We start from the raw sequence: 16,273 nt of genomic DNA, 5'->3' as shown, positions 1-16,273 counted from the left end.
AGCGCGGGCCGTGGGGGCGCCAGCTCTCGGGGACGCAGAGCCGGGGGGACAGTGCTGGGTTGGGAGAGCAGTGAGGGGCGCTGCCTGCGGGCGAGTCCGGGCCCGGGCCGCGGCTCCTCAGTGCTCAGATTTTATTAAGAGCAATCTCGTGTTTTTGCGGGGCGATGCGGTCCTGGGGGGCGTAGAGGAGCCTGTTTTACGTGTTTGACTCCGTTTTGCGTTAAGGAGGTTTGTAGTAAGGTCGCTTGGTTCCTCACCGTGCGTGTGACGGTGACAGCGGGGATCGGGCTGCGCAGGGCACGCGGAGGCGATTTAGGGACAAGCGGGGACCGCAAATCCCCCCGCGCTGTGCTGGCCCTGCTCTGTCGCAGCCTGAGCCACCCATGCACTGTGCCGGGGCCTTATGTCTTTAATTTTCAGCAAAGTAGTCATGGCTCGGTTCCGTTCTCATTAAAATATCTTAGAAGTTCGTTCTTAATCAGAAAGAGGGCTAATGCTTCCCCAGCTCTCCAGGATGCTGCTTTACACGTGCACAGGGGCGGCCAAGCTGGGGTGTAGCTGGAGTTGTGCAGCAGAATCTTAGCTGCAGGTTCCTCAAGGGATGCACTGGGGCTTTTGTTGCTGACTAGGCACAAAAGTCTCTGAGAAATGGGGTTAATGTTTATCTGCTGCTGCTCGTGAATGTTGACTTACTGAGATGTATTTTGCCTGGTAACATGCTCACAGATTATTCTGTTTGAGGGAAATACCTAGGTTCTGGTCACAGAAATTAGAGTTGTGGCAGATTAATTAGTGCATTAATTGGGGGGCTGTTTATGTCAGCCTGAGTCTTGCTCAAGTTATTCATTCCTTTGCAGTTAAGTGTTTGAAGAGGGTCCACTGTAGTAGGACGGTGTTGCTTCAGACATTGTCTGCCTCTGAAAGCCTTGGTTTGAAGATCTCTTGATGTTTTAAACTAAATTCTCTGAATGTCTCTGTTTTACAGACATTTTGGAATGGCCTCAGCCAAAATGTTCTCAGAGCAGCATCCAGCAGGAAATATGCGTAAGTGCTCTTTGGGGTGGTCGTGTTTGGCTGTTGGTTGTTTACATTTACTCTCTTCTGATACCAGAACTGGTTATTGGAGCCAGGGATTGGATAACAGCACCAAACCAGCAGAATAAAACTGGAGCCTCCTCCCTTAACTTCTCTTAGGTTGTTTTTAATATCTTGTTTCTATCCGGGGGAGCTTTGAGAATTGTTGTGCCCTGCTGCTTCCCCCACCAGCAGTGCCCACAAAACATGGATTGCTAAGATTTGTTTGATTAAAACCAACCAAAAAATAGTCCAAACACTGTTGGGACAAATTGTTTTACACTGACATAATATGGGTGATGTCTGGATCCATTTCCCTGCAGATAAAAGTTCATTTCAAACATGCATTTGAATAACTCATTTTCGTTGTTGTAGGATAATGGGAGAAGGGAGCAGTTGGTTGTGTGACTTACTCAGATGTTTGTGGCTGATGCTGATTCAGGCCATGGGCTGGGAAATCTGTTTGTGTTGGGAAAGCTGGGTCTGTCTGGTACAGCTGAATGTTCCAAGCTCACTGCTTTGTTATTGGAACTGGAGTTAGAGCCCCTGGCAGCTTGGGCACTGAGAAAGTGACATTCCTGGAAATAAACAGTCCTGCTCTGCTGCTGAATGCCTTCTCCATCCCAGATTGTGCCTTTGTTTGTAAGCAAAGCTACAGCTCAGGGATCCTCTGGGCCTCAGGAGGGGTGATGCACCCTTCCCACAGAGAAGGAGGGGGTTCAGATTTGTCTTGTGTGAGAGCCACTCCCATTTTTCAGGACTAAATTCACCTGTTGTTCCTGAGGATCAGGAAGGTGGTTTTGCTTTGGCTCTGGCCCAGAGCACCCTGCATGGATCAAGTGATTTATCACTGTGGGTTCTTTTCCCCATGCTAAGCAGTGGTAACACAAATAAATTGTATTTGTTTATTTTTTACTCCAGGTGAATGTTTTCAAATAAGTTTGAACACCAGGGTTGCCCAGAGCAGCTGTGGCTGCTCCTGAATCTCTGGAAGTGTCCAAGGCCAGGCTGGACAGGGCTTGGAGCAGCCTGGGATAGTGGAAGGTGTCCCTGCCCATGGCAGAGGGTGGCACTGGATGAGCTTTAAGGTCCCTTCCAACCCAAACCAGTCTGGGATTCTGTGATCAAAAGTAACCCAAAGCAGTTTCTGTCTGTAGGAACAAAGTTAGTTATGACTTTTTTATACCAAACTCTTAAGGGTTGTTGAGAAGATATAAATATGTATATGAAGTAAAGGTGTTCTGGGGAAGAATAATATTTTATATACTTATTTTAACAAGCAAGGGTTTACCTGTAAGTCGTCTGGCTCAGAACAGAGGTGCAAGCTTAAATTTTGGTGTAAGAGTCAGAGAACACCTTAGGTTAGGATACAGCCTGGTTTTGCTTCAACACTGAGTGGAAAATCACTTTGTCCTCTCTTTGGGACTGGACATTTTTTGGCAATTAATTATTTTCCTTTAATGGTGATTTTACTCTCCCCTGATGTGCCATCCAGCTCAGAAGCAATCAAAGGTGCTGTTATTGGGATTGACCTGGGTACCACCAACTCCTGCGTGGCCGTTATGGAAGGGAAGCAAGCGAAAGTGAGTAAAACAGGAGAGTTACACGTGGGGTGTCCCCAGTGTGTCCCCGAGGTGAGCGTGTGGATGTCACACCTGCCTTTGTGCCCAGGTGCTGGAGAACTCGGAGGGTGCCCGGACCACGCCGTCGGTGGTGGCGTTCACGGCCGAGGGCGAGCGCCTGGTGGGGATGCCGGCCAAGCGCCAGGCGGTCACCAACCCCCACAACACCTTCTACGCCACCAAGCGCCTCATCGGCCGCCGCTTCGACGACGCCGAAGTGAAGAAGGACATGTGAGTGAGGGGACAGTGCCACTGCCAGCACCAGGGCAGCAAACACCACGGGGGCAGCACAGCCTGCTCTGCTTCCAGGCACTGCCCTGCTCTGGGGGAAGTTGTTGTGCCCTCTGCTCTCAAGATTGCAGTGCTTCTGCTGAGGGCCAGGCTGTGTTTAGCTGCATTCATTGCTGATCGCATTAAAACTTCCAGAGGAGAAGAAAAAAGGCTTGCTGGTGCTTGCAGTGCAGACTTTCCTAATTCTTGAGGGCACTTGCAATCAAAGGTGTGTGATCATACCTCAGGCCTGTGATTAAATGAGATGTCTGATTAAAGCAGCAGAGAACAGTGCAGTGTGTAAGCTCTCTGCAGGGCTGGTGCATAGGCATGAGTCCTGTCTATGCATTTAATGACTTAATTCTCTTTCTTTGAGACCTTAAATAGCATGTAATACATATTTTTCTGACCTGTCTCAAACGCTTATGAAGTTGGTATATATATATTATTTGTATTGTGTAAGTGTTGGCAGCAGCAATCTCTAATTGGTACTTCTGGGACTCTGGATCTGGGGCTCTGCTGGCAAGTTCAGTGTTCTTTGTTTAGAGTTAATGTGTTCATCTGCTGATACTGCTGGTACAGGGTTTGTGCTGCTGCAGAAACTGAGTGTGAGTTTTGTTGTTTTCAGTAAGAACGTCCCGTTTAAGATTGTCCGTGCCTCCAACGGGGATGCTTGGGTGGAGGCTCACGGGAAGCTCTATTCTCCCAGCCAGATCGGTGCCTTTGTCCTCATGAAGATGAAGGAGACTGCAGGTTGGTACAGCTTGCTGTTTGCTGTCTCTGTGCTTTGTACGTGGAAGTGCTGCAGCCAGAACAGCACTTTCTTGGTACCAAACCCTTGTAGAGCAGGGCTGCAGATGGGGGAAGGGAACAGGGTGGGCTCCTAGGAAGCCTCAAGGAAGATCAGTGCCTGCATCAATCTTGGATCTTGGGCGAAATATCAGTCTTTTGCTTAAAAGATACTCATACCAGAATTGGTTGCTGATTGCGTTGACTCTGATGGAATTCACACTTTCTCAGAAGGCGGAGCTCCATTTCCTTGGAAGCTGCAGTCCTTGTGCCTCCCTGGCTGCTGCTGGGCACAGGCTGGGGCAGCCAGGCTTGAAGTGGCTTTGTGCCTACTCAGCTGCTGGATATGTGGCAGGTAGGGAGAGAGGGAGTGTTCGAGGGACCACATTGTTGGGCCCTAATAGCTAATTAGCCAGTGGTGCCTTTAAGTCTTCACTAGGGGAAAATACCTATTGGCCTGGAGAAATATTCTTCTCTTTCTTAATTTCTTAAGTGGTTTCTGGGGAAACTAAGTGTAGTACAGAGAGGGAACAGTCAGTAGTGCCTTCTGCACCCTCACTTGTTAAACACTGTGTCCAGTGACTGTGAGGAGGACAGGACTGAAGCTTCATCAATTATTATATTTTCTCTGTTATGTTCTGGGCACTTGCTAGAACTCCACCAGTAGTAAAATACAAGTATGTGGTGTGTGAGCATCTGGAGGTGATAGATCTGACTTTGATCTGCCTTCTGCAGGGATCTGCTTCCTGGAGGGGTATTGTCTTTTGGTCTGGGTGCTCTATGGTTTCAACAGTGGCTTTGCAGGCAGCTGAGAGCAGTGCAGTGTGTAAGCTCCGTGCAGGAGTGCTGCACAGCCGTGAGTCTTGTCTGTGCATCCACACTGCATCATGCACATTTGTATTTTTTAGCAGGTCTCACTGTGCATTTGGTGATTTCCCTTTTTTGAGACTTTAAAATAGGGTGTGGTAGATATTTTTCTGACTTGCTGTCTCAAACACTTATAAAGTTGGTATGTGTACACTGCTTGTGCTGTTTAACTGTTGACAACAACAGATTCTATAAATGGGATGAAAATGAATAACTTTTAAGTGCATCACATGCAGGCAAATGGAGTACAGCTTCAGTCTCATGCAATAAAAGACAAGCTCTCAGATAATTCATTACAGTGGCATCCACTCACTGATGGAATTGCAGAGGTACATTGCTATGCTGCCAGAACTACAAGCTATTCTGTTTTGTGGAAGGACTGGAATTCTGCACAGCTCCCACTGCATTTTCCCAGAAAACAGCAAGCCTGTCTTCTGTTGGTTGGGAGAAATAATATCAAACTAGGTACTAATGGAGAGAGACTATTTACAAAAGCATGTAGTGATGGGATGGGGGCAGTAGATTTAAATTAAGAGAGTGAGTTTAAGTTAGACAGTAAGAGGAAGTTTCTCCTGTGAGGGTGGGCAGGCCCTGGCACAGGGTGCCCAGAGCAGCTGTGGCTGCCCCTGGATCCCTGGCAATGCCAGGTTGAACAGGGCTTGGAGCAGCCTGGGATAGTGGAAGGTATCCCTGCCCTGGCATGGTGTGGAATGGGATGGAGTTTAAGGTCCCTTTCCCACCCATTCTGTGAGTGCTAACTTGGTGTTCTTACAAGGATAACTTCTGTTTTGTCTCCTTTTTCTTCCAGAAAATTATCTGGGACATGCAGCAAAGAACGCCGTGATCACAGTCCCTGCTTACTTCAACGATTCTCAGAGACAGGTACTCATCGAGCTGGGAGATGTTGTGGCTCATAAATTGCATTCAGTTTCTCTCAGCAGTCAGCACTCTCCCCTTTCCTCCTCAGGCTACCAAAGACGCTGGGCAGATTGCTGGCTTGAACGTCCTGAGGGTGATTAATGAGCCCACAGCAGCTGCGCTTGCCTATGGGCTGGACAAGTCTGAAGACAAAGTGTAAGTGCATAACACCAACCCTCTGAAATAAACCTGCTGGGATTTGCCTCCTCTGCTTGGTGGGTTTTAGAGCACTGCTTGGAGCTCTGCCAAGGTGGACTCAGCTTTTAGTGAGAGCTCTGTAATGTTATCTCTGTTCTGTGCCAACCAGCCTTGTTAAAGAGAGTTCATAACTTGCAGCTACAACTTCATTATCCAACCTGAGTGTCAATTTAATTTCCTCTCCTGCCGGTGGCAGTGGTGGGTGTGGCTGAGGACAGCTGGGTGACAGGCTGTCACTAGAGGTGCTGATGGGCAGCCCAGGAGCTGTGCTGAGCTGTGCCAGCTGTCCATGGCGTGCAGCTCCGTGCCTGCATTCAGTCCTCTGTTGCTGTCAGGGGTGGTTACAGAAGTGCAAGCTTTTGTTATACATTCTGTGTTTCTTGTGGTAGTGATAATGCTGTGAAAGCCTCATTACATTTGAAACATTTTGGGGAAAAAAAATAATTCATAATAGTTCTGGTGTCCCTGCTCTTGTCACTGAATGTGACAGTGTCTGATTTTGGAGAGGCGGGAGCTGCCCTCTCTGAAAACATGGGCAAGGTCAGGCTTTGTGCAGCACATTTCCAGGGACCCCCATGTGGATTCTGAGTGCTCAGGGGGTATGGACATTTTGAGATTGTTCACTCTGTCTTTAGAGAAGCTTTGAACTTGTGTGGGCACCAGTGTGTGTTGTGCATGTCATCTCTTGAGGAGAGGGAGTTCTGAGCCACTCACCTTTGTTGAGAAAGTAATATTGTCCTGCCTCTCTCCCTGCAGCATCGCAGTCTATGACCTGGGTGGTGGCACTTTTGATATCTCTGTGTTGGAAATCCAGAAGGGAGTCTTTGAGGTGAAGTCTACCAATGGTGACACTTTCTTGGGTGGAGAAGATTTTGACCAGGCTTTGCTACAGCATATTGTGAAAGAGTTCAAGAGAGAGGTAAGGTGTCTCTTGAGAGCACAATCCTGTATTACACTGCTTTTCAACCTCACTTCTTTAGAAGAATGAGCATTCTCTTAAATTCTTAGGACTTGTCACCTCTGGAACTGCTGGAATTTAAGAGGATTAGACATTCTTTAGCCTGGCTTCCACTTCTTCCACTTCTTTTTTTGAAGTGGAATATTCCTTTCCTGGAAGACACAGAATAGCAGAACTTCTGCCTTTTTTTCTCTCTGGTGTAGCAGGACTGTCCTATACACAGTCTGCTTACTTTTAAAAGTAAACATCTGTGGTGCAATCGAATGTGGCAGGACAGATGCAAATGGGTTGCTGGGAGGAAACTGCCATGTAATTCCAACTACTTTGCTAATTCAGTCCTGTCTTATTCTGTGCTGCAGCAGCCTTTCCAAGGTTCAGTCTGTAATTCACTGTATGATCACTTGCAGAGCAGCGAGGGCTGGCAGGTTGGAAATGCTGAGTACCGCTGCCAGCAGGGAGAGAGCAGCACAGTGCACATGGCAGTCTGCTCTAGAAATAGCTTTTCAGTCAAGAGCTCTGAGTGGTGAACTGCAGAGATGTGACTCCTGAACAGGTGTTGAGAGTCTGTTAACCCTGTTTTTGTTGCTCAGACGGGAGTTGACCTGACTAAAGACAACATGGCTCTTCAGAGGGTGAGAGAAGCATCAGAGAAAGCCAAGTGTGAGCTTTCATCATCTGTGCAGGTACGTGCCTGGATCCAGAGCGTCCACTACAACACTAGGAGACGTGGAGTTCTGCACTGGCTTTGTTTACTAAGCTCTCTGACACTGTTTTTTCTTCTGTGTAACCCAGTGGCATCACTGGCACAGGAGGTCAGTCAGCAGGGTGGGCTTTCAGACCACAGAGAGCTGCTGAAAGCTGAGTTGTTGGGTGCTGGTTTTTGCCCTTTTTCTGGCACCACACCTCATCTTGCAGGGAATGTGACCTTCCCAACCTGTTCTGTACTTCAGAACTGTGATGGGCATCAGGGAATTTAGCCAGTGCTGCTGGGTTACTGGGACCACTTACAGCTCTGTGCAAGCTCTTCCAAAACCTTGGTGCTACTCATTCCACTGAAACAGCTAATTTGTGTAGTAATTCTTATACAGAATCTTGACTTACTTGCCTATAGACAAGTTGGCTGGACAATGGGCAGCAGCCACCCTCCCTACTTTTTTCCATCAGCTTTGTATATTAATGCAGTCAAATGTGTCTTTTATGAATTCATTACTGAATAAGGAACTGAAAAAGCAGAAAGTTGGGAGTGTAATAGTCCTGGCTAAGTGAAATTAAGGTCAATTATATAGTAATTGAAATGGGGAGTCTGCCAAGTTCTAGCTTCTGAATAAGCATCTTTAATTTTATCTGATGGTGGTCTTTCTTGCTGGCCAGTGGGGAGCTCATAGCAAGGAGCTGAGGGCAGTCACAATGGCTGCATAGTTCTGCCAGAGACATAGCAAGCTCTGTTTTATGAGTCCAAGAGCTGGCAAATGCAGTTTGTTCATACCAGGAAAGACTGAATTCTTTAACTCTTCAGCAGTGAAGTGAAAACAACTTGATTTTGGTCCCATTTTCCCCTAATACTTTTGACCACGCTGTGTATAAAGTGAGTGCACACGTCTAGTCAGCAGCATGGTTTTAATTCTTGTGTAAGCTTAATCTCTAGAGTTTAAAGCACTAATGTTTTAATTGCTTTGGATTGTAGTGTCTTTTGAGGTCAGCATGACTCAGCACTTGAATCAGATGATTTCAGTATAGGATTTGCTTTAAAAATCCAGCGTGTGACAAACAGCCATTAAAATGGTGATTATGGTTCCTTGCTCTAATTAACTTTGTGTTAAATGGCAGCAGAGTGGCTGTTGAGCATGAGCTGTTGGCATTTAGAGAATAGCCAGGAGGGAAGAAAATACCTTCAAGGAGTTTACCTGGTGTGGAGTGTCAGTCAGTTGGCAGAATCTTTGGAACTCTGCAGATGGGCTTTCTTCTGTGTTGTGCTGAAGGAACTTCGTTAAGGTTGTTGCTTCCAGTGTTTGTGCTCTTACCTCCTGGCTGTGACAAATTGTTTTGCTCAACAATGAAAGACCTTGAAGTAACACAGTATTAAAATTGGGGTTTAACAATTGTAACCATGAAGTGTGGAACAAAATAATTGTCTTATTTCTGAAATGTCAAACATAAAAGTGTGCCTGCTGCCACTTAAACTGGGCTGGAGGGTGAACAGCCACACAGATACCTCAGTACAGGCCAAACAGAACCTGTAAGCTGATGTAAAGCCCATTGCTGGTTTTTCCTGAGCCTGTTTCCATGCCACAGACTGACATCAACCTGCCCTACCTGACCATGGACGCCTCCGGACCAAAGCACTTGAACATGAAGCTGAGCCGGGCACAGTTCGAGGGCATCGTGGCTGACCTGATCAAGAGGACTGTGGCCCCCTGCCAGAAAGCCATGCAGGATGCTGAAGTCAGCAAGAGTGACATTGGGGAAGTCATCCTCGTCGGTGGCATGACCAGAATGCCTAAGGTATGAGCTCAGGGCCTGTTCAGGCAGGGCTGGCACAGCTGCCCTGTGCTTGCTGTTTGGGGGATCAGGGCAGAGGAGCTGGGAGTGCTCAGGGCAGACTCAGTGCTGAGCGTCCCCTGGGAGCACTGCCCAGGATCTCTGTTTGCTTAGCCCAGCTGGGCCCTGGGGGCTGGAGCTGAGTTGCACTGTACAGAGCCAGGGGGACGTGCTGGGAGGTGAAAGTCCAGCTGCAGTCTGACATCCTGGGGTGCACTGGACACCAGCAACATTGCTAAGAAGTACAGGGCATTTCCTCTTGTTGTGGACTCAGTGTGGTAAAGGTACATTTCAGTGACAGCCACTTGTAAGCAGTCTGTGCCTTGCAAGGGATTTCCAGCACTTCCAGCTATGAAGAAGCTGCACAAGCAGAACCCTTCTGGTACCTGCTGGTTGTGTGTAATCAGAGCTACCTGTTGGAGGCTGCTGTTGGCAGGACCATTTACCTGGCTCTTGCAGACACTCCTTATCTAAAGCCTGGCCCTTAGTTCTGTGGAGATAAGCTCAGCAGGTAGCTTTAAAGCCTGCTGTGCTGACATGCACAGTTGTGCAGATAAGTGCTGTCTGCAGGTGATTTACTGCTCCTGTTCCAGCCATGCCTTGCTGCTGCTCCTCCATCCCAGAGCTGAACAGGGATGTTCACTGTTCCCTCCAAGGGTACAGCCTGGCCTTTCCTGCAGAGAGCCCCAAAATCTCACTCCAGAGGGATCACTCAGGCTTGGACTATTGGTTGCTTTGTGATTTGCAGGTCCTCTCTAGGACAGTAGGGTGTGCACATGGTCCTGCTTGGGGTTGATTTGGGGTTTGGTGGGAGGGTTTTTCCTCCCTGCATTAATGAACCTGGTGGCTGGAGGTGATACTGGTATAAGCAGAAGGTCACCCAGGCAGGGGAGCCAGAGCAGCAAGATAAACAGAAACTCCTGTTCTGGCCAAAGCTCACGTGGAGTAACTCTGCTGTATGTTCCCAAAGTGCTTGTTGTTCCAGCTGGACAAAGGAAAAATGGTGTATTACCTATGTATAAAGTGATTACAAACACAAAAGCTTTTCCTGAAACATTATGTATCCTTCAGGGGTGGAAGACAGAACTTAAATATTGATTTTTTTATTATTTTTTTTCCTTCTTCCCCTCTTAACCCCTAGCCATGTGTAGCTTTGGGCTGGCAGAATGCTTTCCTGAGTGCCTGTAGTTACTGCTCTGCCTCTGAAATTGGTGCCAGTGTGTTGTACACAGCCAAGCCTTCTCTTGAGTACCTTGTTGTTCTCTCTTCCCCCTGCTAGGAGGGAATGTGGCTTCTCTGGAGCTGTCCCATCGCCAGTACTCTGGGAGATGGACCATGGGTGGTTACAAGTATTGTTTCGTACTGTAAAATACACCTCCAGAGGGAAAGACTTGTATTTAATTGCATGTTCACACACAGAGTCTCCTCTGTAATGGCTGCTCTGGGCAGGTGTCTCCTGGCTGCAGTGTAGAGTTGGGTGTTTGCTTCCAGCAATTTTCCAGGCACATCCCACTCACCTGGGCTGGTGTGCCCAGCACCTGTACTGGGAGAGGAGGCCCAGCCCCACAGCCTCCCCTGTGCTCTGGGGCAGACCCTCACTGCGTTCCTGTCTGGATGCTTCAGCAGGGAATCTGTTGGGATCATGAGCACAGTCCTGGGAAGTGGGCTGAGCAGGGCAGAGCTGACAGCAGAGCTCAGAGTGTTGACAAAACACATCTCAGCCCACAAAATAAAGAGTTAGGAAATACTGTTCTTTATATAGTTCTCTTTTTTTTGCCCCTTTACTGCACACAAAGATCATGAACTGTGCTGGTGGATTTTTTACCTTCCCTGTGCTGCTCCACAGCTGTACTGTCCTTGGCAGTTGTGTCCTGCTCAGTGTTGGCTTGCACAGTTCCCAGGGAGCAGTCCTTGACTCCCAGATAAGCCTGGAAGGATGCCCTCGGAATGTGGCTGGGCTGTGTGAAGGCACTGAAGGGGCTGCCTTGCAGCTGGCACACAGAGCCTCTGGAGAAGGGGCTGTCTGGGCTGGAATGAGGGCATTCAGTGCTGTGCAGGAGGGTGGGCAGTGAGGGAGCAGGCACAGAGCTGAGGCTCAGTGTTTCTGTCTCAGGCTTCCATGGCAGCAGCAGCATAAGGACACAGAGCTGAGCCAAGGCTGCTGTGGCTGTGGTGGTTCCCCCTGGATGAGCTGTGCTCTGTCTCCACTCAGGTGCAGCAGACTGTGCAGGACTTGTTTGGCCGTGCTCCAAGCAAAGCAGTCAATCCCGACGAGGCTGTGGCCATTGGAGCAGCTATCCAGGGCGGGGTGTTGGCTGGTGATGTGACAGATGTGCTGCTGCTGGATGTAACTCCCCTGTCCCTGGGCATTGAGACCCTGGGAGGTGTCTTCACAAAGCTCATCAACAGGAATACCACCATCCCCACCAAGAAGAGCCAGGTAAGAGTTGACTCTGGATGGGTGGGACTTTGCTGGTGCTGTCAGACAGCTCGGGAAGGGCCACCCAGAGCATGCCAGTAGATGGTTTTGCCTCCTCATCTGACAAGAGAAGCAGTGGAGAAATCAGGTTTAATGTCAGCCACTGAGTATCTCTGATTATCGCTGTGCCCCAGAGGGGAGGGCAGTTGAGTTAATGATGACAAGATATGCCAGGATGTTTGTGACCTGGTGAGGGTTGTTACAGTGTGTGTGCCATGATGTCAATTGTCAACACATCATTCTGAAGAAGGATTGTGTGGAGCCCTTCTGGGACTGAGCACCACGCCCATGGGAGAGCCCTTGCTTGGCTGAGTGCCTGGGAAGAGGTTATCTTTTCTCTGCATTGTAATGTCCTGGTGCCTTGGGTGTGATCCCTTCCTTCCCTCGGCTCAGTCTGGGCCTACTGCTGTGTACTCTCTCTGATAACACCTGAGCTGCCTGGGGTGTGGGCTGGAGCCTGCTGCTTCAGGGGAGATTTTCTGGAGTATGGTGGCTGCCCTGGAACCTGCTCCTGCCATGGATGGCCAGTTTTTGTGCCCCCAGGTGCATACAGGACAAGAAAACATTGGCTTGGCTCTTGCTAGCCTTGATGCCATGGAGTTTTGTCAGAGGAACATGCATGGGTACAAGCATTTCATTATTTTCCCTTCCAAGCAGCTTCCTTTCATTCCTTGTTCAGTCAGCTTGTAACTGCAGATGTTTGTGTTCTGATTAGCTATATAGTAACTTCCAGTTCTGTCTCCATAGGTGTTTTCTACAGCTGCTGATGGGCAAACACAAGTGGAGATCAAAGTGTGCCAGGGAGAGAGAGAGATGGCCAGTGACAACAAACTGCTTGGCCAGTTCACATTGGTACGTTGGCTTCTCTATTCCTGACCTTAGACTTGACCTTCTGGGAGATGTTCAGAGCCTTCTCCATTTCAGCTGCCCCCTGAAGGCAGTGTTGAGGAGGAGTCATCTTACAGAAGACATTTGACCCCTTTCTAGTACAAAAGCAGCCTCTAGAGCCACAGCCTGGCCCTGGGACAGCCTTTCTGTGGCTGAGGACCAGCTGGCATTGAAGATGGAGCTCAGAGTTTCTGAGCACTCCCATGTAGCACTGGGGCTACTGCAGCTTTAGGGCCTGGTCACCAGGAATGGCTCTCTGGGTATAAAAAAGCCTGTGCAGTACCAGGAGATAATCTGAATACTCTGGTGTAGCAAAGATGGGACCTGGAGCAGCTCCAGGATACCTGCAGTCCCCAGGAAAGCCCATTTCAGCCTAGTGATCCCCTGGGAGCAGAGTCAGTGTGAGCTGAGGTACTCCAGGGTGTGTTTGTGGGATTGCAGTGTGTGTGCCATGATGTTAAACTGTCAACACATCATTCTGAAGAATTGTGTGGAGACTTTGTGAACTGAGCCCACGCCCTGCTCCCTGGGGAATAGATGTGTTCTAGGATTGCTGGGAGCAGAGGGGGGCTGCCCAACCAGCTCCCTCAGCAAAATGGGTTTGGTCAGTGCTGGCAAAGTTTGGCACTGTTAAACAGTCCAAAGTCCACTGTTAACAAAGTTTGTGTGAACTTCCTAGGAAGAACCCTGCAGAAAAGAAGGGTTTTGCCCTTCTGTACTTTTGAAGAAAGCTGTGCTGCCTCTCACTGTCTTAAAATGGTTCCCCAGAGGTGGCCAGTGAAATCTATGTCCAGAACTGAGGAAGTAGAGCATCCTGCCACATCTGGGGAAGATGGGCTTGTGTAGCAATAAAGCAGAGCCTGTACCACCTTGGAACCAACCCTGGGGGTTCTCTCTTGTGGTTTCTGTGCACTTTTCCAGGGCAGAAACCGATCCCAGTGCACAGCATGGTGCCAACAAGTACTTAGAGGACTCAGCTCTGAGGGTTGGTTAGTGGCTCATTCAGTATCAGATCCCCAGGGTGATGTGCCCAGCCCTTGTCCCCTGAGCTGTGTCCCTGTGGGAGCTGATGGCCACCCCTGTCCTTGCCCAGGTCGGGATCCCTCCGGCGCCGCGGGGAGTGCCCCAGATCGAGGTCACCTTCGACATCGACGCCAACGGCATCGTGCACGTGTCAGCCAAGGACAAGGGCACCGGGCGGGAGCAGCAGAGTGAGTGTCTGGGCATGACAGGGATTGAGCAGGGGCTGCTGAGGGTGACACTGGCTCCAGGGGAAATGGAGTGTGCTCCAGTGCTGCCTGGGTGGTGTCCCACAGTCCAGGGTGGGGATGGAGTGTGTGGCTCCATGCTTGGGTCACCCCCACTCTTCAGTCTATTGCCAGTGCAGCACAGATGCAGCTGAAGTCATCTGAGCCTGTCTCTCCCCCGGAAAGGAGGGTGGGCAAAGGGATAAGTGAGAGCTGAGCTGTGGGTTTGTTGTAGGGCAGTGAAGCTTCTGTAAGCACACAGCCTCTGCCCTCTCCAGTAACCTGCTGCCAGTGGATGCTCTCCTTGCCCATTAGGCAGAGATGAAGCACCTGCCTGTGCCAATGTCTAGGCAGCCCTCACTGGCAGGGTTTCGCCACATTCCAAGTGGCTTTGCCCTGTGTAACAGTCCTGCCTTGGTGTTGCCACCTGGAATAATTGCAGCAATGTGTGAGCAGAGTGCAGCTGTTTCCTGGGTTTCCTGCATGGATCAGCTGTGTCCAGTGCCCAGGTGTTGGGCACACAGGGTGGCTCACTGAGGGCTCCATGGTGTTGGTGGGCCGTGCTCTGTCACCAAGGTGTTTGGGGCAGTCACGTGTGCCCTGTGTTACCCTGAGGGGACAGAAGTTGGAGTTTGGGAATGCAGCACTGTGTATGAGTTGTCCTTGAGCTTTGGGGGGTACTGTGTCTTTGGGAACACACAGGGATTGCTGTCTGGCTGCATGAAGGTGTCAGCTTTTAAGGCAGAATCAAATCAGGAGGATCTCTGACTCCAGGGTGTGTCATGTACAGCTGAGCAGACCAGCCCTGTGCCAAGAGCCTGTTTGCTATATTCCATTATAAAGGTCTGGAGAGTGGGGTATTTTGAAGCAGCAGCTTTTACCTGTAACCACCTTGTCCATTTCTTGTGTTTAAGCTGGAGGTGACTCCACCTGGCAGGAAGCTCAGGGAATTCAAGTTGCCGGTGTATTCTGCTCTGTGGTACAGTGAAATGTTGGTCCCCACGTACTGGGGTAATTAATGACACAGTTGACAGTTTCAAAAGCTCTCTGGTAGGTTCAGAAGATTAATTTTAAGCATTTACAGATTCTTCTGATACAAAATAAAACTCTCTTCTCCCTTAAAACTGGAAGCCTCTGTACTGCCCTTCAGCTGTTTCTTGGAGAGAACCCTTGAGCAGCGAAATGCTCCAGTTAGCAGAAGCATTAACTATGCACGACTGGAGGGTGTCTGCTGCTTTTAATCACACTGCTTGGCTTTTTGGCAGCAGGTTGACACCAGAACCGCCCTACACTTGTTACTTGGATTTCCTTGGAGATCTTGCCCATGTGGCAGCCTTCTACTGCTGAGTAAAAGGCTCCTGGTGACAGGCAACCAGAATGACTTTTACCTGCCTACCTGTAGGTAGATGTGGTCCTAATTACAAAGCTGAATTGCTCATCCCACATCTGTATCCAAAGGGACACCTCTGTGTGTGTGTCTTTGTTCAGGGTTCTGTACCATTGACAAAGAATTCCTTAGAAAAGTTCCTTTAAATGGCAATTGTAGCAGGCACTTTTATGGGCATTGAGATTTTCTGGATATTGGTCCTCTTTTAATGAAATTTGACTAATTCCTGCAGTAAAACCTGAATCTGGACTGTGGTTTTTGACACTAATAGAGGGAAGAGACCAAGGAAAAGATGAGCCTGCCCATAGAATCATGCTCCATTCCTTATTAAGGGCAATGTTAGGAGCTGAGTGGGAAATGTTGTCCTACCCTGCCACCAAGCCTGGGCTATTTTCCAACAGGGAAAGGAGTCTTTAGTAAAACTGTTCCTTCTCTTCGGATTTTGTTTTTGGTTGAGTTTTTGCTAAAGGGTTTTTTTGTTTGAGGGGTTTTAGTTTGGATTTTTTTTTTTTTTTTTAGTTCTGTGGTTCTAATCTGGGATGCTCCTTTGGTCTGAGGGCTTTGCACCCTCACTTTCCAGGAGGATTGAGGACTGGCCAGAGTGACTTGCGGACCAGCAGGCAGGGTGTGTGTGGCAGAGCTGGGGAGTTGCAGATCCAGGAGATGAGGCTTTCACCTTGCCAGCAGCATCAGTGACTCTTTAAAGAGTCACAGTCTTTGTCCTGCCCATGGGGCCTCTCTGGGCGCAGAGTCTCTGAGCAAGGCTGCTGCTGTTAGGCTAGGGAATAATCCTCTCCTCAAAGGTGAGAGCAGATCCTTTATTCCTGTTCTTCTCTGCTGCAGTTGTTATCCAGTCCTCTGGCGGCCTCAGCAAGGATGAAATTGAGAACATGGTGAAGAACGCAGAGAAATACGCGGAGGAGGACAGGCGGAGAAAGGTAATGGGGTCATGGCACCTTCAGGGAGCAGAGGACCTGCTGCTTTCAGCACTCTGCTCTGAGCTGTGCCCACCCCTGGGGGCCCAGGGCTCTGCTCTGG

General features: G+C 49.2%; 1 protein-coding gene and 2 non-coding genes across 3 annotated transcripts in view; all 3 read left to right on the top strand.

The window, feature by feature from the left end:
- Positions 1-988: 988 nt before the first annotated feature.
- Positions 989-16,273, top strand: part of HSPA9 (heat shock protein family A (Hsp70) member 9) — a 20,703-nt gene continuing 5,418 nt past the window's right edge. The window contains exons 1-13 of the mRNA XM_014310183.1: positions 989-1,044; positions 2,570-2,657; positions 2,746-2,927; positions 3,595-3,719; positions 5,431-5,504; positions 5,590-5,696; positions 6,495-6,657; positions 7,287-7,379; positions 8,989-9,198; positions 11,447-11,674; positions 12,461-12,565; positions 13,695-13,812; positions 16,079-16,173. Coding sequence (XP_014165658.1) covers positions 2,637-2,657; positions 2,746-2,927; positions 3,595-3,719; positions 5,431-5,504; positions 5,590-5,696; positions 6,495-6,657; positions 7,287-7,379; positions 8,989-9,198; positions 11,447-11,674; positions 12,461-12,565; positions 13,695-13,812; positions 16,079-16,173 — 1,521 coding nt within the window. The 5' untranslated portion in view covers positions 989-1,044; positions 2,570-2,636. The remainder of the gene's footprint in view (positions 1,045-2,569; positions 2,658-2,745; positions 2,928-3,594; positions 3,720-5,430; positions 5,505-5,589; positions 5,697-6,494; positions 6,658-7,286; positions 7,380-8,988; positions 9,199-11,446; positions 11,675-12,460; positions 12,566-13,694; positions 13,813-16,078; positions 16,174-16,273) is intronic.
- LOC115948732 lies at positions 11,924-11,995 on the top strand. The gene has a single exon (XR_004082518.1). It is a non-coding gene; the product is annotated as a small nucleolar RNA SNORD63 (small nucleolar RNA).
- On the top strand, positions 13,048-13,116 carry LOC115948733. The gene has a single exon (XR_004082519.1). It is a non-coding gene; the product is annotated as a small nucleolar RNA SNORD63 (small nucleolar RNA).

Source organism: Geospiza fortis, unplaced genomic scaffold, assembly GCF_000277835.1.
Source record: "Geospiza fortis unplaced genomic scaffold, GeoFor_1.0 scaffold608, whole genome shotgun sequence".
Lineage (NCBI taxonomy): Eukaryota > Metazoa > Chordata > Aves > Passeriformes > Thraupidae > Geospiza > Geospiza fortis.
Note: the sequence above shows the minus strand (reverse complement) of the source record. Positions and strands in the feature narration are given on the sequence as shown.